This window comes from Triturus cristatus, chromosome 9 (genome assembly GCF_964204655.1).
Source record: "Triturus cristatus chromosome 9, aTriCri1.1, whole genome shotgun sequence".
Taxonomy (NCBI): domain Eukaryota; kingdom Metazoa; phylum Chordata; class Amphibia; order Caudata; family Salamandridae; genus Triturus; species Triturus cristatus.
This window is the reverse complement of record NC_140592.1, coordinates 1,145,021,154-1,145,044,661: the sequence shown is the minus strand read 5'-3', so window position 1 is coordinate 1,145,044,661 and position 23,508 is coordinate 1,145,021,154. Positions and strand designations below refer to the sequence as shown.

The window sequence follows — 23,508 nt, the reverse complement described above, 5'->3', positions numbered from 1 at the left end:
TGAAACCTGAAAACCCCACTCGCTTGTAAATACTGTGCATGATTATACATGGACAGGAGCTGGGTGTGTGCTAAGAGTCTGCTTCTTCGCCCAAAAAATCGCTCCCCCTTTTTCCTACTAATGCAACTGTGAAATCACCAGAGCAAAACGCAATAAATCTCTGCCTGTAATTCCTATTTGCACACAGAGTCATGTTTTCACATTAGTCCCAAAACGAAATTTCTTTGCCAATTTGAATGCACACTTACTGCTCTTTTTTTTTGGCAAGTGAAAATCACTTTTACAGACTGACACATTATGAAACCACTTTTCAGATTTTTTTAAATTGCACATGTCCAGACTGCTTTTTCAGACCACCACCATGTGTATCCTCGGTGACTGCCTACACTCCAGCAAGGGCAACCAGCCTTAGTGATGCTGAATGTATTTGCATTACAGACTGAAACCTGAAAACCCCACTCGCTTGTAAATACTGTGCATGATTATACATGGACAGGAGCTGGGTGTGTGCTAAGAGTCTGCTTCTTCCCCCAAAACATCGCTCCCCCTTTTTCCTACTAATGCAACTGTGAAATCACCAGAACAAAACGCAATATATCTCTGCCTGTAATTCCTATTTGCACACAGAGTCATGTTTTCACATTAGTCCCAAAACGAAATTTCTTTGCCAATTTGAATGCACACTTACTGCTCTTTTTTTTTGGCAAGTGAAAATCACTTTTACAGACTGACACATTATGAAACCACTTTTCAGATTTTTAAAAAAGCCCATGTCCAGACTGCTTTTTCAGACCACCACCATGTGTATCCTCGGTGACTACCTACACTCCAGCAAGGGCAACCAGCCTTAGTGATGCTGAATGTATTTGCATTACAGACTGAAACCTTAAAACCCCACTCGCTTGTAAATACTGTGCATGATTATACATGGACAGGAGCTGGGTGTGTGCTAAGAGTCTGCTTCTTCCCCCAAAAAATCGCTCCCCCTTTTTCCTACTAATGCAACTGTGAAATCACCAGAGCAAAACGCAATAAATCTCTGCCTGTAATTCCTATTTCCACACAGAGTCATGTTTTCACAGTAGTCCCAAAACGAAATTTCTTTGCCAATTTGAAAGCACACTTACTGCTCTTTTTTTTGGCAAGTGAAAATCACTTATACAGACTGACACATTATGAAACCACTTTTCAGATTTTTTTAAATTGCACATGTCCAGACTGCTTTTTCAGACCACCACCATGTGTATCCTCGGTGACTGCCTACACTCCAGCAAGGGCAACCAGCCTTAGTGATGCTGAATGTATTTGCATTACAGACTGAAACCTGAAAACCCCACTCGCTTGTAAATACTGTGCATGATTATACATGGACAGGAGCTGGGTGTGTGCTAAGAGTCTGCTTCTGCACCAAAAAATCGCTCCCCCTTTCCATCTAATGCAACTGTGAAATCACCAGAGCAATACGCAATAAATCTCTGCCTGTAATTCCTATTTGCACACAGAGTCATGTTTTCACATTAGTCACAAAACGAAATTTCTTTGCCAATTTAAATGCACACTTACTGCTCTTTTTTTTTGGCAAGTGAAAATCACTTTTACAGACTGACACATTATGAATCCACTTTTTAGATTTTCTTAAAAAGCCCATGTCCAAACTGCTTTTTCAGACCACCACCATGTGTATCCTCGGTGACTGCCTACACTCCAGCAAGGGCAACCAGCCTTAGTGATGCTGAATGTATTTGCATTACTGACTGCAACCTCAAACCCTTAAAGTATTCCTTATTTTTACCAGTACACCTTAATTTATCATGAAAAAATAGTCTATATTATTTTACATGTTCCTCACATTTAAATTTCTTCCAAAACAGAAAATAATAAACACAACTTCTACAAAAGGAATTCCAATTCTATTATTCATTTCTTAATTTACCATATACATCCCCTCTCAAACTCTAAACTCACCTTTAAAATTAGTTAGTTGTGAAAGAAATGTGGCACTCAAACAGCAGATTATCAGAGCCAGGATCTCTGTTCTCTACACCTTTCTCCTCTCAGCAGAACCAGATAATGGCAAACTTTCCCTCTATTTTTCCACACATATACATGTAAGTTTCAAATCTCAGTGCTTCCCCCTTTTTTTCAAATGTAATCACACATTTCTATTGGTTGAAAACCAACCCTTTTCCAAAAGTACCCTGCCCCCAACTTGACTTCTGCCTAGTACCCTTCCCCCAACTTGACTTCTGCCTGCTACCATAGCAACAGCTCATGGAACACTGCTGTGTGGAGTTAGGTCAGAAGTTCGCCACACAATGTTTTAATTCCACAGAGCAAGAGTGCTTGACTTTTCAAACCTAACAGCAAATCCATAGTACTGTTCTTTGGTAACACATTTTTTTGTACCAATACAAACATGCTTCTATTAATTTACACATACAGCCTAGTTTTTATTCTAGAATGGTATGAAACAGCCAATCAGTTCTTTTTGTTTTGAAAAAAATATGTATGCCTCCATTTCCAAACTGTCTTTCTTTTCTTATTGCCATTCTACTGAAAGACACCTCCTGAGTGCATCCAGTTCTCCTTTGAAGATGATCAAAGTGTGGATTGTAGGGCACAGCTATGTCTTCTGGAGTGAAAAGTTTGCAGAGAAAACAGGTATGGTGAGAGACCTTGCTTTGCCAAATGTAGACATTAAATGGATTGGTCAGAGAGGGTTAAAGTGGCACCAATTGATGCCATTGGTGAAATCCTTCATGCAAATCCAACACCCTGACCTCATAATAGTGCACTGTGGTGGCAATGACCTAGGCACTTTGACTGGGGTAGGTCTGGAAATGCTTATGAAGGACACCTTTGCACAACTGTTTTCACTTTTCCCTAAAACTGCCTTTGTGTTTTCCAACATATGCCAAAGGCAAAAATGGAACTGGTCCAATCATTTCTGTCCGCAAATTGACAAAGCAAGAAAGCACGTCAACAAATCTGTTTCTGCTTTCCTCCGTGACTATGGTATGGGTGCCATTTACCACAACAACTTGCGTTATGACATGCAAGACATTTATAGAGGAGATGGTGTGCACTTCAATGATGAAGGGAACAGAGTCTTCCTCTTGAACCTTAGACTCTGCATCGGTACTTACTTGTAGGTACCACTTAAAAAATCACTTCATAAACACAACGGCTCTTTTTAGAGCCCCCTAATATCTAAACTCTTAAATCTGCATTTCATTTCTTTTTTTATTTTTTTTTTCTTCCGTACGCTTACCGTAAGCTTACCGTACGCGTACCCCGTGATTTTTTTTAAAATTCATAAATGTTTTCTTTGTACTTTTCTGTCCTTCTTTGACCCCCTCACAAATGTAAGGGGGTCTGTAACTCTCCTCCTTGCCCCCTTTTCTTGTTTTCACTCTTTTTTTTCTGAGTGAAACACACAAAATGGCGGCCGCCGCTTCCTGGTTTCGGCCGATTCGAATGTTTACTAAGATCTAACAGCCAATCAGAATCGCGCTCGCGCACGCCACCGTACACATACGGTAAGCTTACGGTAAGCGTACCGTAAGCTGGCTCAGATATATATATTGATTTAAATGCTATTTTCTCAGGACCTACTGAACAGATTTACACCAAACCTACAAAAGGCACTTCCTTGACCTAGGGACTACCTCTCTGCCAAATTTCTAGTAATTCTGTTCAGCCGTTCGGGCTGTAGCCCTGTCTAAAGGTCCTATAAAAAATGCATGGGAAAAACGTGTTTTGGGACCCCCCTTTTTTCTCAGCCCCCGCTTGACGAATCCCCCCGAGACTTTCAGGGTAGGAGCGGAGCGTAGCGCCCCACCTATTTTGAGAAATTCGCGAGGATTCGTCGACCGGCGCCAAAGTTATTCAAAATAGAATGTTGCGGATTTCCTATGGAAAAGGGGTCCTAACTATAACTACCTACTGGCGACCGCCAGTAGGTAATATATATATATATATATATATATATATATATATATATATATATATATATATATATATATATATATATATTATCTACTGGCGGTCGCCAGTAGATAGTTATAGTCAGGACTGTGTTTCCATAGGAAATCCGCAACATTCTATTTGGAATAACTTTGGCGCCGATTGACGAATCCTCTCGAAATTCTCAAAATAGGTGGGGCGCTCCGCTCCGCTCCTTCCCTGAAAGTCTCGGGGGGATTTGTCAAGCGGGGGCTGAGAAAAAGGGGGGGTCCCAAAACGCGTTTTCCCCATGCATTTTTCCATAGGACCTTTAGTCCGAGCTACAGCCCGAACGGCTGAACAGAATTACTTGAAATTTGGCAGAGAGGTAGCCCTCAGGTCAGGGATGTGCCTTTTGAAGGTCTCGTGTAAATCTGTTCAGTATTTCCTGAGAAAATAGCATTTAAATCAATATATATATCTATAGGCGCGCTCCGAGCGCGTACCGTAAGCTTACCGTACGCGCACGCCGCCGTGCGCGAGCGCGATTCTGATTGGTTGTTAGATCTTAGTAAACATTCGAATCGGTCGAAACCAGGAAGTGTCGGCCGCCATTTTGTCTCTCGCAGTCTGAGGGGGTGAAAAACAAAGGTGGAGAACGTGAAAAGGGGGCAGGGTGGACAGTTCCTGACCCCCTAGCCTTTGTCAGGGGGTCCCAGAAGGACCCCCAAGGGCAAAAATTAATTGTAATTTTTTTTCGAAAAATCACGGAATGAGCGCAGCGTACGCGCATGGCGTAAACGGAAAAATTCCGCGAACTTCGCTTAACGATTCCGCGACTACGCGTACCGTGCGCGCACGGCAACATTTTTTTTTCAAAAAGGAAAGATTACAAAAAAATAAAAAAAATTGTGAGGTAAGGTTGGCTCTTAAAAGAGCCGTTGTGTTAATACAGGGATAGAGGAAAGAAAGAATGGGAATATTATGAACGTCTACAAACGTGCTGGTCTATCTTATTGTTAATAAGGGAAACACTGGTCTCCCCAAAAACAATAAGACCACAACACGTTGTACACCTCATTGAAACCCTCCGAAATCGAGGGTTAATGTCCAGAGGAGCTGAAGAAGGTGATGCTCCCACCTCAGAGGAAGGGCTCAGCTGAGCTGCCGATGATGTACTCGGCTGAGCTTCTGAGGTTGGGCTCCGGTGACTTACTGAAGAGTTTTCTTCAGTATGTCGAGCAAAGGTCCTGGGATGTTTATCCCTAATGTATCTCATCATAGAGTGATTTCCAAAGGAATACTTCTTCCTTGGATTTCCTCTAGATAAAGCACGGTCACAAAGTGTGCAAGTGACCAATGGAGCATTGACCTTTTTCTGCCCCTCTGGAAAAGTAAAATACTCCCACACAAAAGAATCCTTTTGTTTCCTCCTTCTCTGTCTGATGATGGTGCTGCTAGGCTCACTCTCAGAAGAGGACTGCTGGTCTGCCATTGTATCTCAATGTCAATTCAGCTCCTTCTCCTAGGGGATCTCAAGCAGTAATGAGGGGAATGGGTGTGGTGTTGGAAGTTTCTGGAACTGAAAGTAGTTTCAACCAATGAAAAGTGTTCTTTGTGGATCACATGAACTACCGTGCGCGCTCCGTAAGCTTACGCTACGCGCTCGTAAACAAGTACGCATGCGCAAACGTGACGTAAACATGCGCTTACGGAGCGCTTACGGAGGGCGTACGTAGGACGCACTCGCGCATGCGCATTACACGCACCCGCGTAACCGCGATGTTGGTTCCGCGCGTGTACGCGTACATCACGTACGTATCACGTAAGCGCACCGTACTTATGACGTACGGAGCGCGTAGCGTCAGCTTACCGTACGCGCACAGCAAAAAATCCATAAAAAAAAAAATTCAAAGTTTCAAGGGTTGTAGAAGATAATAACTGTGATGTACAACTGTATGTAAACATTAATTTTTTTTTAATTAACCATTCCATAATGCAGGATATAGTACATATATTATTTTATACATAGGTTGGATATTATTTTTTAACAAAAATCTCAAAAAAAAATTTGCATTTAAAAAACCTTTGAAATTCACTGAAAAAACCATAGGTTTCACACACGTTATAGTTAGGAATTAGCATTTTAAAAACCTTGCAAATTCACTGAAAAAACCATAGGTTTCACACATGTTATAGTTAGCAGGACATTTCACTCGTGAAAAACCAATGAAATTCCCCCGTTATAGTTAGTGCAGGCAACTATAACTCACGCGACCGCAATCCTCTGCTGATGACGTCAGATATTACATCACTGTATTTAGACACTTATTTACCCATGTCTTCTTCCATTAAATTTTAGCTATACATATATTACAAATATTTTTTTTTCAGAAAAACACATATGTCATCAGTGATGTAATATCTGACGTCATCAGCAGAGGATTGCGGTCGCGTGAGTTATAGTTGCCTACACTAACTATAACGGGGGAATTTAATTGGTTTTTCACTAGTAAAATGTCCTGCTAACTATAACATGTGTGAAACCTATGGTTTTTTCAGTGAATATATATATATATATATATATATATATATATATATATATATATATATATATATATATATATATATATATATATATATATATATATATATATATATATATATATATATATTCTAGTGTTGGGTCTCCGGATGTTTGCAAGTTGTTTTTCTTCGAAGAAATCTTTCCAGTCACGAGGTAAGGTGACTCCTCCTTTCGGTGTTAGTGTGCATGGGCATCAACTCCATCGTTAGATTGTTTTTTCCACCATCGGGTTCGGACGTGTATTGCTGTGCTGCACTTTGGTTTGAAACCATTCCTCTGGTTCCCCTCAGTGCGCAATCCACTTACCCACAACGGTATTGTTTTCGATTGCATAGCCCATTCTTCGCGTATCATATTGGTTTATAAAACTCATTTTGATTGGGAAATTCATGGAAGGCCGTCGGGCCTAGCCACGTCGGTCAATCTCACAGTCCATGGATCGGACTCTCTTTAAATTCTTTCCCAGGTGCCACGCAAAGTTTCCGTGCACTGACTCACACAAAGTGTGCTTATCCCCAGAGCACAACGAACAGGACTGCGACGCGTGTGGATCTTTCCGATCGAAGAAATGCTCTGAGAGCATCGGTCTCGACGTCACAAAATGCAAAGTCAAAACATCAGCTCCATTCCGAACCTCTTCGGAGAAGATTCCGAACAAGAAACTTACGATGTACTAGGAGCCGAGGAAGAAGAAGAACAGGAGGAGCTCGCTTCCGTCTCAGAATCCTGCTCCGATATGGGCGAAGAGGTTCCGCAAGGTCAGCGTATCGTGAGTATCGAACCTCCCGTGCCCCAAAGTCCAAGTCAGCCCAAGAAAAAGGCTACGGTCCCACCTCCGCCTTTGGGCCAAGGTCGGCACCAAGAAAATGTTTCCAACGCCCGCCTTCTGGCTCAGCACCGAAACACACACAAAAGCCTTCTGGCTTGGGATCAAGTTACCCACACTCGGGCACCGAGCTGGAACCTCCGGCCTCGAAACCGAAACCAGTCTCAGAGTTGGCTCCTTCAACACCAAAATCGAAAGCTTCTTCGGATCCGAAAGCTTCAGCACCGAAAACACTGCCACCAAAAATCTTGGCACCTAGACACAAAAATGCTCCTTTACTGCAACAGGAGCCCTGTTTCGACGTCCCGCCTTCAAAACCGGACCGAAACAAAAAGAACTGTTTATTAACCCTAAAACAGGACATATTTCCACAAAATTGCCACTTAAACGCAAACCCGAGCCAGAGGACACTTCTCACATTGCTTTTATAAAGAAGCGTGTTGGTACTAACCCTTCTCCTCCTCCTCTGTCACCTCCTTCCCCAAAAAACACAAATGTACTGATAACACCTATTATTTCACCACAACCACAAACACCTGATGGTCAGGATGATGGTGGTGGTACTATGCCTGCAGACCCCTGGATGGATTACAATACTGATTCAACCACAGATAATGATCCTGACCTTTATCCTACAAAGCCTTCCCCACCAGATGATAATGCAGGCTATATAGAGCTGTTAAATAGGGCTGCTGCATATCATGGGGTTCAATTACATAAGGAATCCCTAGAGGAGAACTTTCTCTTTGAGACCCTTAGTACTTCACAAAGATCAAGCTACACACTCCGGATACTGAAAGTTATGTTGAGACATGCGGACAACATATTTAAAGACCCGGTTTGTGCATGCATTCTCACCCCTAGAATAGATAAGAAATATAAATCTGCACCATCAGACCCAGCTTTCATTAAAGGCCAGTTACCATTATATTATTTAATGGTTTCAAATGCCCGTAAACGGGCAAACTCACAAATGTCAGGGGATGCCCCCCTCCTGACAAAGAATCTAAACTAATAGGCGCCTCCGGGAAAAGAGTAGCCGCCCAAGCAGCAAATCACTGGCTTATTGCTAATACCCAGGCCCTTCTAGCCAGGTTTGACAGAGCGCACTGGGACGAAATACAGCAATTGCTCCAATTTCTACCAGATGAACATAAATCCAAAGCTCAAGACTTAATACAAGACAGGAAGCTCATCTCTAATTCGTCAATTAGGTGTGCTTTAGATGCCGCTGACACTGCAGCTAGGGCCATTAATACCAGTGTTTTATTAAGAAGACACGCCTGGTTAAGAATTTCCGGGTTTAAACCCGAACCCCAAGCTTCCATTCTGAACACACCATTCGACAAACGACATCTCTTTGGTCCCATTGTAGACACCTCCATAGAGAAAATGAAAAAGGACACAGACATTGCCCTACGGTCCCCGTCCAATCGGGGTTCCTTTCGTCGTTCCTGCTATCATGGGGGGTCAAAAAGTATCTCGTCACACACTGCCTCTACACCATAAAAAGGCAACAGTCAGTCCACCTCTTCAAGAGGTTTCTTTAGAGGAGGATACAGAGGCAACAACAGGAAGGGTAGGGGTAAAGGTTCCACAACACGTACCACCCCCTCACCTAACAAACAGTGACTTGCCTCGCTTCCACCCAATCATTCAACACCTGTCGGGGGACGTCTTTCACAATTCCTCCCTGTCTGGCAATCAATAACTACAGACAAATGGGTGCTAGAAATTATCCAATCTGGTTATTGCCTGGAGTTTACCAACAATCCTTCAAACATTCCCCCACGATCGCACAAAATGTCACCACAGCATCTATACCTCCTCAAGACAGAGGTACAGTCGCTCCTACTAAAGGGAGCCATAGAGCCCGTACTGCTACAATATCACGGGTCGGGCGTGTACTCTCTATATTTTCTAATACCCGAAAAGGACGGCTCTCTCAGACCCATACTAGACTTCAGAGAACTAAATCATCTGATACAATCCAATCATTTTCACATGGTGACACTTCAACAAGTGCTCTCACTTCTACAACAAGACAACTTTATGTCTACTCTAGATTTAAAGGACGCATATTTCCATATTACAATACATCCCGCTCATAGCAAATACTCAGATTTGTGATAGCGGGGCAGCATTACCAGTTCAAAGTGCTTCCATTTGGCATCACCAATGCTCCCAGAGTATTCACCAAATGCCTAGCACTAGTCGTTGCTCACCTGCGAAGACAACACATTCATGTCTTTCTGTACTTGGACGACTGACTCATCAAAGCCAGCGCTTACCCAAAGTGTCTCCAGCACACTCAGATAACACTCCAGTTACTGCATCGACTGGGGTTTACAGTAAATGTGTTAAATTCTCTTCTCCAACCCGCCAACACACAAACTTACCTGGGAGCCACCTTAGATATTCAAAAAGCTCTAGCTTGTCCCAATAAAGCCAGAATTCGCAATATTCAGGCTCTAATCGCTCAGTTTCAGCCCAACCACTCACTACTCACTACTAGTGTACATGCAACTGCTGGGAATGATGGCGTCTTGCATCATGATTGTTCCTCATGCAAGACTTCACATGCGCCCCCTTCAACAATGCTTAGCAAGCAGTGAACCAGTCGCAAGGTCAATTAACCCGTTGCCCGCTCATGACGGAACCACTCCGTCATGAGCCACGGGTGCGCTGTGCTCATGACGGAGTGGTTCCGTCATGCTGTGGCCGTTGGCGGCCGCTCCTCCCACGCGGCGCTAATTCCCCGCCTGTGCGGGCGATTAGCGCAGTGGGTGGAGTCATGACGGAACCACGCCGTCATGAGCACAGCTCACCCGTGACTCATGACGGCGTGGTTCCGTCATGAGCACAGCGGCGCCGTCAACCCCCCCCAAACCCCCCCAGCGCTGCGGCGGAATTCGCGCCACAGCGAAGGGGTTAACCCATCTAGTGTTGGTAAACGGTCGCACCCATCGCTCTCTGCACTGGGGTAACCCACAAAATCTGTCCAAAGGGCGGCCTTTCATTGACCCTGTTCCACAGACAGAGCTAACAGCAGATGCGCGGCTCACTGGTTGGGGAGCTCATTTCCAAGATCACACAATTTAAGGCTTGTGGATTTAAAAGCAAATACATCTCCACATAAATTACCTAGAGCTTCTAGCAGTGTTTCTAGCACTCAAAGCCTTTCAAATTTACCTTGTAGGTAAAGCTGTCCTAGTTCTCACTGACAACATGACAGCCATGTACTATATACAAAAACAGGGGGTGGGAGGGACACTCTCTCCAACTGTCACTACTAGCACAAGCCATTTGGAGCTGGGCCATACACCACAGAATTTTTCTCCTAGCAGACCACCTTCCAGGAGTAAACTGTCATATTGCCGACCTTCTCAGTAGACAAAAGCAACAAATCCACGGGTGGGAAGTTCTCCTTCCATACTTTCAACGTTGGGGTTTTCCCCGAACAGATCTAGTCGCCACACACAAAAACACAAAATGCCCAAGCTTTGCCTACAGGCATCTACACCCATTCTTCGTACTAACCCTAAATTTCTACCTAAAGTAGTATCTGCCTTTCACATCAATCTATCGGTTGAGTTACTTGTGTTTTTTCCTCAACCAGATTCAGTGGCAGAACGAGCTCTACACACCTTAGATGTTAGAAGAACTTTTCTATATTACATAGAAAGAGCAAAATCATTTTGCAAAACAACTCTTTATTGCTTTTTCCCCACCCCCACCACACAAAGACAATCCTATATCTAAATCGGGTATTGCTAGATGGATTGTCAAATGTATTCCGACAACTTATGCGAAAGCAAAAAACTTTACCAATACCCCCTAGAGCGCATTCAACTTGCAAAATAGGGTGTACTATAGCTTTCTTAGGAAACATTTCCAAAGCTGACATCTGTAAAGCTGCAAAATGGTCTACACCGCTCACATTCACCAAGCACTATTGTGTAGATGTGGTAGCGTGGCAGCAAGCTAATGTAGGCCAGGCAGTACTTAAAACACTCTTTCAGACAACTGCAACAGCTACAGGTTAGCCACCGCTTTGGGAGAATACTGCTGTATAGTGTATGCAGAGCATGTAATCTGCAGCTCACATGCCTCGAACGGAAAATGTTACTTACCCAGTAAGCATCTGTTCTTGGCATATAGAGCTGTAGATTCACATGCGCCTACCTGCCTCCCCGGGAACCTATGCCTGTTGCAGTTTCTTACTCATATACATACGCATGGACATCTTTATTCTACACTTACTAACTCCATTCTCACCCTCTGCAGGAAAACAATCTAACAATGGAGTCAATGCCCATGCACACTATCACCGAACGGAGGAGTCACCTTTCCTCATGACTGGAAAGACTTCTTCAAAGAAAAACAACTTGCAAACATATGGACCCAACATTAGATGACAGGAGTATGCAAAGCATGTGAATCTACAGCTCTACGTGCCAAGAACAGATGCTTACTGGTAAGTAACATTTTCCATATACATATATGTGTATGTGTGTGTGTGCGTGCGTGTGTGTGTGTGTATGTATATATTTACACTTTTATTGTATATGTTTTTTCTTCTTTTGACAAGATTTGGTCATCCTCATTTGTATTAAACATTTATACTTATATGTTACATGAAACATAATGTTCTTCTTTTAATTTTTAGGGAAGAAACATTTATTTACTTTATGTTATTTTTGTTTGATTTTTGAGTCTTTTTCTGAAACTGAGTGGCACTGGTTGTGTAACAGGGCCTTAAGTCTTTTACCTATGTTTATGAATTATGCAACAGTGTCTCCCTGACTATATAGGGAACACTGCCAAAATGTTTCCCTAGCTTTGAAAAAGACTGCAAGGTTGAAATGCGTAAGCAAAAATACATTTACTTTGAGCTATACCTGGTGTGCGGGCTTCTTTGCTGCCGCGGCGGCACCAACAAAGGACTGTGAATATATATACACACACATTATTGTATATGTTCCGGGGTCCCCGCGCAAGGGCAGGACTATTCAGTGCTTATAACTTTGATGACTTTGATGAGTATACCCCTGGAAGAGAACTAGGATTACAGGTAAATCACTTATCCATCTGGACTACAGGTGATTTGGAGCAGGACTGGATTGTTTACCATACACAAAATAAGAGAAAAGCGGCATCCATTGCATAAGGGGCTCCCGTTGAAGTCGACTCCAAACACCTTTTAGACCTCGAGAGTCTGGATTTACCACAACAATGATCAATTAATTAGGGGTAATCTTGAAAGAGCAGTTTATTTGATCCAGGCTTTGGGGGCATTTTGGGGCAAACAGTAAACGTGAAGAGTGGCAGTAACTAATATGATAATCCTGCCACGGTTGTTATACTTTTTTCAGGCCCCCTCGGTGATTTTGCGAAGGTTTTTATAAGGAATTGAATGCCCATTTGGCGGACCTCATCTAGGTGAATTCCAGGAAAATATTAGCCATAACGAAGATGAAGGCACCAGTGGACAAGGGTAGAATGGGGGTACCAAATTTAGACTGTTGTAAAATGGTGGCCCAATTGATACGACCCATGATATAGCTAGGGAACCCCAAGGATTGGGAGGCAATAGAAATAGAAGGATGTATGGAGGAGGAGGAGGAGGAGCCCTTGAATAATATCTGGGTGGTCCAAATATTTCAGAAGCCAACCCTGAGAACATTGCTTGCATTGAGGAATTGTTAGCAAAGCTATATGCGATCTTTGGGAGGGGAACTAATATATGCCCCTTAGATACCATTATGACGGCACCCAATATTTAAGAAGTTTGTTCAGTTAGTGTAGACAGAGGCAGGAATAGACAGAGTGGGAGATCTTTTATCTGGTGGCATGTACAGATCTTTTGACTTACTGGGAGAGGAGAACGCACTGGAGGCGGGACATGTTTTGGCCCATGTAGCACTGGTAGATGCAACCAGATCTATGTAGGTAGATACAGCAGAAGAGCCTCAAAGAAATACTACTTTAATGTATGTGCTCACTTTTAGGAACTGCGGACATCCACCTTGTGTCTTGTTGTGCACATCACTGGTGATTGAATCTCCTGTTGATACCTCAAAGCCAACCAATCCTGGGAGATCGAGACTGGCTCAGTGATTGCTAAAATGAAGCTGGACAACAGTATTGAAATATGCAAAGAGTGTTAGTGAAAGTATCTCTCACCATATAGCATATCCAAAATGTATCCCAGGCTGTGGAAAGCTTCCCTAGGTGTCTACAAATAGTTGCTTTCCTTTATCATATGGTGTGGGACTGCATTTTTATATTATGGATTTCTGGGGGGGGGGGGGGTGGTTATTCTTAAAGATGTTTCTGAACTCAGTCCAATACAATGCTTTTTCTCCTCTGCCCAACAAAACGCCCCAAATCGCAGAGGTAAATTTGTTGATTGACATTGATTTTAGCTAAAAGACATATAGCAATGGAAATCAATAAAGAAACCCAGTACTGATAAATGGTTGAAAGGTGTACATAAACGGACTAAGCTGAAGTGACAACACTGACAACCTTGCTTAGGAGGTACTCTAAGGACCCATCCGCGCATGAATGGGAGATTATCCTCCTGGATTTGGAAGCCCATACTGATATTATTACACTCTGAACAACAAGAAACAGAATGCATATTGTTATTCTAGTTTATTGGGATGTGTGGTATGGCTTGGTCGGGTGCATAATGGGAACCAATACCATTACTGAAATGTAGGTTGTTGGTTGGAGCAGAGGGGTTACCTATTGTTAGAAATTGCTTTTTTTTGTTCAGGGGTAGAGAAAATTTGATGAAGGGGGTCTATACTGGTTTGATAATAGTGTCTGTCCAGGACCAATCTGGCAGCGCTATAGATATGCTATAGAGTGATTGACTACAGAATTGTTGTTGATGTATTTTGGGGGAGAAGCCGACATGGACTGATTTTTTCAAATTTAAGTTGCATATGGTGTCAAGAGCAAGTCTGGAATGGCCAAAAAGATTTAACATCAAATGTTAATGAAACTATTTTCAACAAAAGTATGCTTGGGCTCCAGCCATTGTGACCCAGTAGCCTTGCTTTGGACAGGCTCAAGCAGCATGTTTTTTTTCAGTGAATGCTGGTGGAGACTATTGGTGGACACCAAGCAGTTACCCTAGCTCCAAATAGCAGTGCTCTTACTCTACGTGAGTCCTGTGGTCTATTTAGCAAAATCAAGCTGATCTAATGAAAGATCTACCCAAACGATAAAAGCAAAATACAAATGTTTGAACTTGAATCCTTCCAATGTATACATGAAACATTTGTTCTGTTCATATACTTCCTTTTTGTTAGTATTGTACTTTTAGAATCATCAGTTGCATGGGCCTGAAGAAACTCAAGCACACATAAACATACAAACACATGCACTACACTACTACGCTACACTGCACCAGACTCCAGAATGGAGTGTTATCAGTCATCGCCCCACGTCTGTGTTCTTTGTATTTCATGAATTACTTCATGTGCTGGAGTTTCTGTCCAAGGCTTCTTTGGCAGATGATTTTGGTGCACAATGTTCTGAATCCAGATTTTAAGGTGATCCACTCTTTCTATTTTGTAACGTTGACTTTAGGATTCTCTGGCCAGTGTGGAGAGCCTCCAGTTCAAACATGAGCAGTTCAGGAAAGCACTGGAAGCTCAGATGGAGAAGATCGATGTAATGGAGTCCTTTGCCCAGCAGCTGAGACAGAACAAGCACTACGACTCGGACAACATTACCAACAAATGCCAGGCTGTCCTAGATAGGTAAACTAGTGAAGCCTCTTCCTCATCATGGCTACTTCAAAGCCTGCGGCTTTTGTTGACAATGTAACTGACATACACATGCGAAGGCACCTGTCACATTCCATTGACAACTATACTCTCTAAATAAGGCAGACCAGACAGCTGTTACTTTTTGGCAGATGTCCAGCATCTGCAAAACTCCAAAACAGAGCCAGAGTTCCTAAGTGTAATACTAACAGGCCAATCCGATGAAGGTCCTCATTGAGGTAAGATTTGTAGTGAAGATTCCAGAGCACTGTTTTGTAAATCAAAGTTTGTAGCCACTCTGGTCTCAGGCAATCGTCTCACCACAGGAATTAAAGACAGTTCTTCTCTGCTTCATCGTTTTGTAACACTGATGAAGGTCCTTGCCTAGGCAGTTCCTATTTCCATCAACTGCGAGCGGCAATAGAATGTTGAGAGCAACGTTGAATTCAGTGCCTCTGAGATATTCCATCCGATGAACACTTAAATGTTTTCTTATGTGTACTGCCACATTCTAAAGATTTAAGTAATATGGCTTCCTAAACCTAATGGGATCATTTAGACCACAGTGAGGCAGGGTTCCATCAGGCAAGGGAGGTGTAGGTCCTACCTCTGTCACATCCAGACTACCATCTATATCAAGCTTCTCCAACGAGTAGATGGTGACCTACTGGTGGCTCTCCAGCCACTTGTAATTAGCTCTCCTGTGTACCACAAATTTAAAAATCGCGTATGTTGGAGAAAAATGGTTGAATTGGCAAAATCTATTTAAAGATGATAATTGAGTAATGATTAATCAAGTAGTATTTGGGAGACTTATTAACAATATTTATACCCTGGTGCAACTTGCAGCTGTGTTGTTATGTATTACCTACATAGAAGCATTCCAAATAGACAAAAACATTTTTTACATTCCTGCTGGTAAACCTACACCAAGGTTCTGCTGCTAATCTTGCATATGGCAGTCTATAATGTAGTCTTCTCTGATGGGGTCACTGTTAAGACACTCATAATATTAGTAGCTCAGGATGCGTTTCATTGAACATAAAACACTCTTATTGCAGAAAAAGTTGGAGACCCCAGACTATATAAAGAAAGCCGCCACTCTGGCAGGCCTAAATTCTCCCTAATTGCACCTGCAGGCACAGCGGGAACACCTTCAATTGAAACCTGACATTTCTTGGTGGCAGTTTTTTTGTATATCAGAAACAAATACTTGCAGGGATTTGTTGCTGATAAATGAAAAAATCCAGGGCCATTATGCGCGGAGAATTTTCTCCATACGCATGGGGTTCATTGATAATTATTTCTTCCCATATAGGGGCAGATGTATCATCATTGTATTTTGAGAGTCCTTACTTCGCTATTAAGGACTCACAAAATGCAATGTATGTAGGTTTCACAATAATAATCGCAATTCCTATATATTCCTTAATTGTGAATCGCAAATTGCGATTCGCAATTAAGGGATACCTTCCCATTCATTCCTATGGGCCTAGAGGCTCATAGGAATGAATGGGATGACATTCACAATTTGCGAGCACCCAATAGGTACTTGCAAATTGCGAATGCAATTTCAAGGGTGCCAAAAGGACACCCTGTTGCTTTCCTGAAATATGCATGTGTGCACATGTGGCGCACATACAAGCCCTAAGGGCATGTATGTGCGCCACAAAACACTTAGAAAAATGGAAAAAATTGAATTTTTCTAGGAAATCGCAAATTACCACCAACTTAAAGTTGGTGGTAATTTGCGATTCCTTAAGGCCAGATCGCAAACTTTGGGTGCTTGCAAAATTGCACTTAAGGAATCGCACATTGCGATTCCTTAAATGCATTCGCAAAATAGGGAATCGCAAATTTTGGGTTTCCTTAGTTTGCGATGGCCTTTTGGGATGATACATCCCAAAAGGCTTTTTCCGTTCTGCGAATCGGCCCATTTGCGAACGGGAAAAACGCTTCATACATCTGGCCCAAAGTGTGCTTGGACAGGAAAAATGTGTGTCAGAAATCTCCTTCGCATCTGAAGGGCCTTCCTACGCTACACGAATGCCGGAAGCCATTGTCATAGGCTTCAGACTGATCCACCGGGTGACCAGCTAGAGATACTCACAAACCACATACTCACCTGGGCTCATAAACACACATTCACATAAGCTGTACCGCTGGGGTCAATTTGTTGTGATATCCCTCCAAGTTTAATTTACCTTAACATTTTCTAATAATATCTTTTCTGAATCAAAAGTACTTTCCTCTGGTCAATGGACCTTTTAGTTAGGCTAGTATAGGGTGAAATTACGTAAATTGAATATTTTAAATAACCACAGACTCGGGAAGAGTTTACATGTTTATCTAGTTAAATTCATGTGAGCGAAAGCAAAATACAATTCGTACGCCGTTTTCTCCAAGGAAGGAAAATCAATCTATCAAATATGTCAGTAAAATCATCTAAACAATATTATTACAATGACAGTACCTGGAGAGGAAAAAATAGAGAGAGCAGTACAATGACATATACTACACAGAATTATAATTACCTAGAATGGTGTGGAAACCAACCCCTTGGCCAAGGAGCTGGAAGGGTCCCCTGGGACAGCTCAGGTGACAAAGGTTTCAGGACAGGTTTCAGGGACAGGATAGATGACCTCTTCTAGATCTGACGCCTGCGCCGCACCCCTCTCTGACACCATTTTCCTCCTCGATTCTTCCGCGATCATCTTCTAATTCTTTGCCTTATTTCCTTCCTTGATTCTTCCACAATCTTCTTCTTCTAATTAATTAGATTTGGCTCTAAGTTCTGCAATTCGATTCTTCTTCAGTATTTGATCAGCTCTCGGGCAGCATCCCGGTCTCTCAGCATCTCAGCAACACGAGCAGCAGCAGCTACTAACTAACTAAACTACCTCAATTATACCTTTCTAATGGCATGTACCACCCCTAAATGTTTCAATTTTATGAAACTCCTAATTCTGATTGGACAGGCAAGGGGGGAATGATCATCACACCATGCTAAGTTTTAACAATTTTCTAGTTTGTTGTTCAGTGATCCCGCCCCTTAATTTATTTTCCCAAGCTTTATTTACCACCCGCATTTCACATCTTTATCAATAAAAAGAATACATATAACAGTTGTATTGTTCATCCTGCAGGATGTCCATCACTTTCCCAGGACATGTTAAGAACGCGGCCTTGGACGGGATCCAAGCCTACCCTCAAGGAATCTAGCCGGTTGTCACTGTGCCTGCGTGAGGCGTCACGTGAAGTATAGACTTTAGCATCGCTCAGAGGCCCAAATACGAACCAATAGAGAGGTCAAAAAGAAACATGTTAAAATCAAAATAAAATGATTTCACTGCATACCACCTATCTCTACTCTAATCCCATTTACTTACAAAAGGTCTCCCTGCATTAGCATTTAGTAAATAGCATGTTTTATTTTCAACGAGGCAGATGCTTATCATGTGAGCTTTCAAGCGCCATTTTAGAACAAGTGCGCAGAAGCAGCAAATTCCCTCCAAGCTTTAGTCCGTAATCCTGCATAGATGCAGTTGACGCATGCGCAGTGCAAATTCCCACGTTAGCAGCCATTCTTAAGTTTCACTCGGGTTACTTGTTAGTAAGACACATACGCAAGCTTCCTCTAAGCTAATTATATGGAATGTGGTGCATAATAGTCTTTACAAACATGATTAATACAGTGTTACGAGTTATTTGAGAGGATTGTTTCCGAGCAAGTCTCTTTTTTACGAGTCCTTCCGCAATCAGACTACACAGCAAACTAGCAGGCACATGCATCAAAGGAAAAACCGGTCGCAAACGGGCAGATTCTCAGAATCTGCCCCTTTGCGACCGGTATTTTTGCATTTGGGATGCATCATCCCAAATGCAAAATCGCAATTTAAGGAATCTCTAAATTGCGATTACTTAAATTGCGATTGCATTTAAGGAATCCCAAATTGAGATTCCTTAAATGCAAGTAAAAAATTAGCAATTTCGCTAATACGTAGAGCAAATTACCATGAAGTTGAACTTCATGATAATTTGCAAAAACTTTGAAAAATGCACTATTATGCATTTTTCAAAGTTTCATGTTGCGCACACACATGCCCTTAGAGCATGTGTGTGTGCAACATATGTGCACAGATCAATTTCAGGGGTGCAATAGGGTGTCATTTTGACACCCTTGCACCCTTGAAATTGCATGAGCAATTTGCGAGTACCTACTGGTACTCGCAAAATACTCATGCAATCTCATGCTCATCTCATCTCATGCTCATGCAATCTCCAATTCATTCCTATGGGCCTGGAGGCCCATAGGAATGAATGGGACGGCATTCCTTATTCCTTATTCCCAATTAAGGAATGTGTAGGAATCGCTATTTTTATAGCGATTCCTACATGCATAGGCTTTTGCAATTCCTTAATTGCGATTCCTTAAAAATCGCAATTAAGGAATCGCAAAACTCTTTGTTGATGCATGTGCCTGTTAGGCTCTTCCATCAGAAACCTAGTGATTGCTCCACCTCCAAATGAGGTGGGGAAACAATGGCTTTTGCAGCATGGCAGCATTGGTGATTTATAGCTCGGCTCCTGCACTGTCAAACTATACATAAGATCCTATGTCTGAAAGTAGAATTCAGTTATATCCTACTTTTCTCTCTCCTTTTCCCTCACTTGTCATTGGAAAAGTGAAAGTTAGGGTTTCTTAGGGGAAAACGGGCGCTGAGTCTTGAAAACTTCCCTGCACCATTTAATAGCCATCTCACATCCGTCTGGATCTTAGAACAAGTCTGTCTAGTGGAATGGTGTGTTTGATGTCTAGCATGTGTTTTACTGGAATGGTTCTCTTCACAAAATAGTTTGCTTATTCATAGTTAAGTATACTCCCACATCTGTTTGAGTGTTCTGCAGAACAACACACATGCAAAGTTAGAAAAGTTTCAAACTTTTCTCCAGTGTTACTCCTACTTCGAGGAGTCATACATTTCTGGTGCAAATCCCTGTCTACCAATGTTAGTAGATAGGGTTTTGCATTAAAACTCTTGGGTGGTTGCATGGTAGCACCCATGTATCACCCATGGTATGCTTCCTTTACACAAAGTCGTGCATTAACTGAACAGCGCTATTTTGAGTTACTTTAGCATTAAAAGAAAATACATTTTGAGCTGGAAAGTAAATCCTAATATAACACTTAGCACCAGTTTGAGTCACATTTGTGATACAAATTCAGCCCAAGTGGTAGTAAATCTGGGCCCTAAGTTGGCTGAAAACAGCTAGCTTTACTAGATGGAGAACTTGCTGTCTAATGAATAAGGTACCTTATTGCAACAAATTACTACAGAGATAAATAAACTATCCAATGCTGTTTCATAAGGCCCTGACTGGTTTTTATTATTATGTAGGAACATAGCTTATATGTTGTACCCCAAACTCACCGTTGTGGAACATTAAAACAAATGTGCACCCAGAAGTCTAAAAGAAACATACTTAACCCTTTGATAACTCTTCATTTATAAATGGATTCTGTTTTCTTTTTCCTCTTCAGAAAAAGGAAGATGCTGGAGAACGCTGAGACCCGTGGAAAAAGGCTGGAGGAATCTAGATTGTTGCAGAAGTTCCTGAGACATTCATATGAGGTGACTTTCCCCACACACCTCACTTTAAATGCTCATCTCTCTGCAGTGGGTCTGATGTATACTTAAGCCATGTGCCTTTTAGAATCTGGCAACTCAATCTTTGGGGAAAACTGCTGCCAACCCAAAGATACCATTGGGCGAATACCTGTCATTATACCTGCCCATAAAAATAAGTGGATTGCTAGGCAAACGTGAATGGTTAGACAGAAGCTTGTGTTTGAGGCAGCATATGGGTTATAGACTCATTCAACTATTTAATAAAATGTGTACAAATAAGAGCATATTCACAAACTGCATTTTGTAGTATGTTTTTAGTACCTTAGTAGTACTATTGTAGTAAGGCTCTAACACTGTCAAACTATAAATAAGATTCCATGCCTGAAAGTGGAATTCATTTATATCCTAATATTTTTAATATTATATATTATGAAATATGATGCATGTGTTTACATTTCCGTCTATGGTGAATTTATACATACTTAACAGCAACTGGGCTGTAGAATAAATCCATTTAGCAATATGATTGTGCAGTAACCATTGTCTTTAATGCCACATTATTCTCAAATCTCAATTCTCAAATATTTGTAGTACCTAAGTGGTACTATTGGAGTACGACTCCCACACTATCAAACTATTAATAAGATCCTATGATTGAAAGTAGGATTTCAGTTATATCCTACTATTGTGTAATAGTAATCCTAAAGTACTACAAAATGATATTCACATACCTATAAGTGTAAATCTTCACGTCCACCTTTTCTGTCTTTTCTGTCAGGAGATCCAAACACATGTAAGCTTACTACTTTGGGGCTGATTACGATGAGTGTCGGAAAGCCTCCGACTCCTTTTTGGTTTCACTTCCGACTGCCTAATTACAATCTAGGCTGCAGGAATTGAAACCGGCCCGTAATCCCAATGGACGACGTTCCCGCCATTGGGATTATGATGCTTGGTTTCCGACAAGCTTTCCATGCTGAGCTTTCCGACATGGAAAGCCTATTGGAAGGTGAGTTTGGGGGCCCAGAGCAGGGCCCCCTTCTGCTTGCGGCCTCTGGTTGGGGGCCGAGGGGGTACCTATGGTGCGCCCCTGTTGATCCCTGCACCGTGTAACCGTTATCTTGAGGTGCCTGCCATGTGGTGCAGGGATGAACACAATCTCCCCTTTTTTTTTAGGGGTATGGAAGTTTGTGCTATGGGCGGTTTACGGCTGTAGCAAAAGCTCCCATTGAGAAATGGGATTATCCGACAGCAGCATGTGCAGTCGATTGTAATTGAGGTGTCGGGACCACCCTAGACTGCGACGGTGTCCAACATCATTATAAGGCTCTTAGTATTAAATGTAGCAGGGATAAGTGGGTGTAGCTGGAAAGAGGGGCATACTTACTCCTAAATGGGAGGACTTTAGGGAGGAGTAAAGAAGAAGTTCAATGGGGGCTAGGGAGGGGTTTATGGAGGGCCATGCACCCTGCATTAGGAGTAAGCCCATTGCTATTCACAAACTGCACTTTTAAAGGTACTTCAGTCAAAAAGGGACCCAAAATACTAGTAAATTACTATAGCTCAGAGATGAAGGAAGTACTGCACAGCACTTGGCCTCCTACTGGTACCGCCCACCCATACAAAATAATGGCAGTTGGGACTTTAAATAAAACCCCATGGGAAGCCATGTTAAATTACCTTTATTTTTCTTAAATAGTTACAATATAAATACATATAATTTAGCGGGAATTTATTATTAATTATAAAATATTTATACACAACCCTTTTTGAATGAGTGTAGCATCAACATTAATTAAAATATAATTCAATTACTCTCAGTTCTATTAATGCTTAATAATCGTTAATGAATAACAATGATTTAAATTTCTTTACTTTAATCAGAATTAATTTTTTTATTTAAGCTTTAGAAAAACAGTTTTTTATTCATCTTAAGTTAATAGTGCTATAGCATTTTTGTTTTCTTTAAATATATATAATTAATTTACAGTAATATTTAACATAAACATAAAACTATTTGAACTATCTATTATGAGTTAAATAAACATTTTTATTTTCCGTATACTCTAACATCAGTAGACTTCACAGTCAAGGGAACATTTAAAAAGTTTATTTAACTGTATAAGAAATGATTGAAAGTATTATTGTAGGTTGTTGCATTTTCTGTGGCTGTCCATGTGTAGTGCTGGACTTAATACTTACTGATGTTTCTTTCTTGCCATTAGTAAATTACACTCTTAAATTCAGCTCCATCTCCCTTTTTCAGGGGCTGGAGACATATATGTTTATAATTTAAAGTAACTTTATCCTCAGATTTTGTAAATAGCCAAAATTAGTAAAACTACTTCAAAAGGTAATATAATTGTTAAAGAACCTGCCAGCCAGTATGTCGCCATTTAATAGCCCCCTTGATGAGTTGTGAACTTGCTCCCAGAGTTGAGACAAAGCCCTTGGGTGGGAGGTGGGGGGGCGTGTTGCAAGCCAGATAGTAGATGAGGGCTCTTCATTGGTGCCTGAGGTCACAGAGGCTCCAGCATCAGTAGAGTCTTGCGGCTCTGGTACAGAGATCCCATTCTGTTAATTTGGATCTACACTGTTGAACTGACCCTTCCAACCTTTAGATGGTTCATCCATTCAGCCCGTAGAATCAGGCTACTGTGGTCATTGACACCTGGAGTGCCCACCTGAGTGATATGATGGCACTGGCACCTTTGGTCCACCTCGGAGTAGTGCCTG

At 41.8% G+C, this 23,508-nt stretch overlaps 1 protein-coding gene across 1 annotated transcript in view; it reads left to right on the top strand.

Annotated features, from left to right (window-relative positions):
• Positions 1 to 23,508, top strand: part of SPTBN5 (spectrin beta, non-erythrocytic 5) — a 1,776,766-nt gene that overhangs the window by 1,332,278 nt on the left and 420,980 nt on the right. The window contains exons 49-50 of the mRNA XM_085627084.1: positions 14,964 to 15,136; positions 20,685 to 20,775. Of these exons, the coding sequence (XP_085483210.1) occupies positions 14,964 to 15,136; positions 20,685 to 20,775 (264 nt within the window). The remainder of the gene's footprint in view (positions 1 to 14,963; positions 15,137 to 20,684; positions 20,776 to 23,508) is intronic.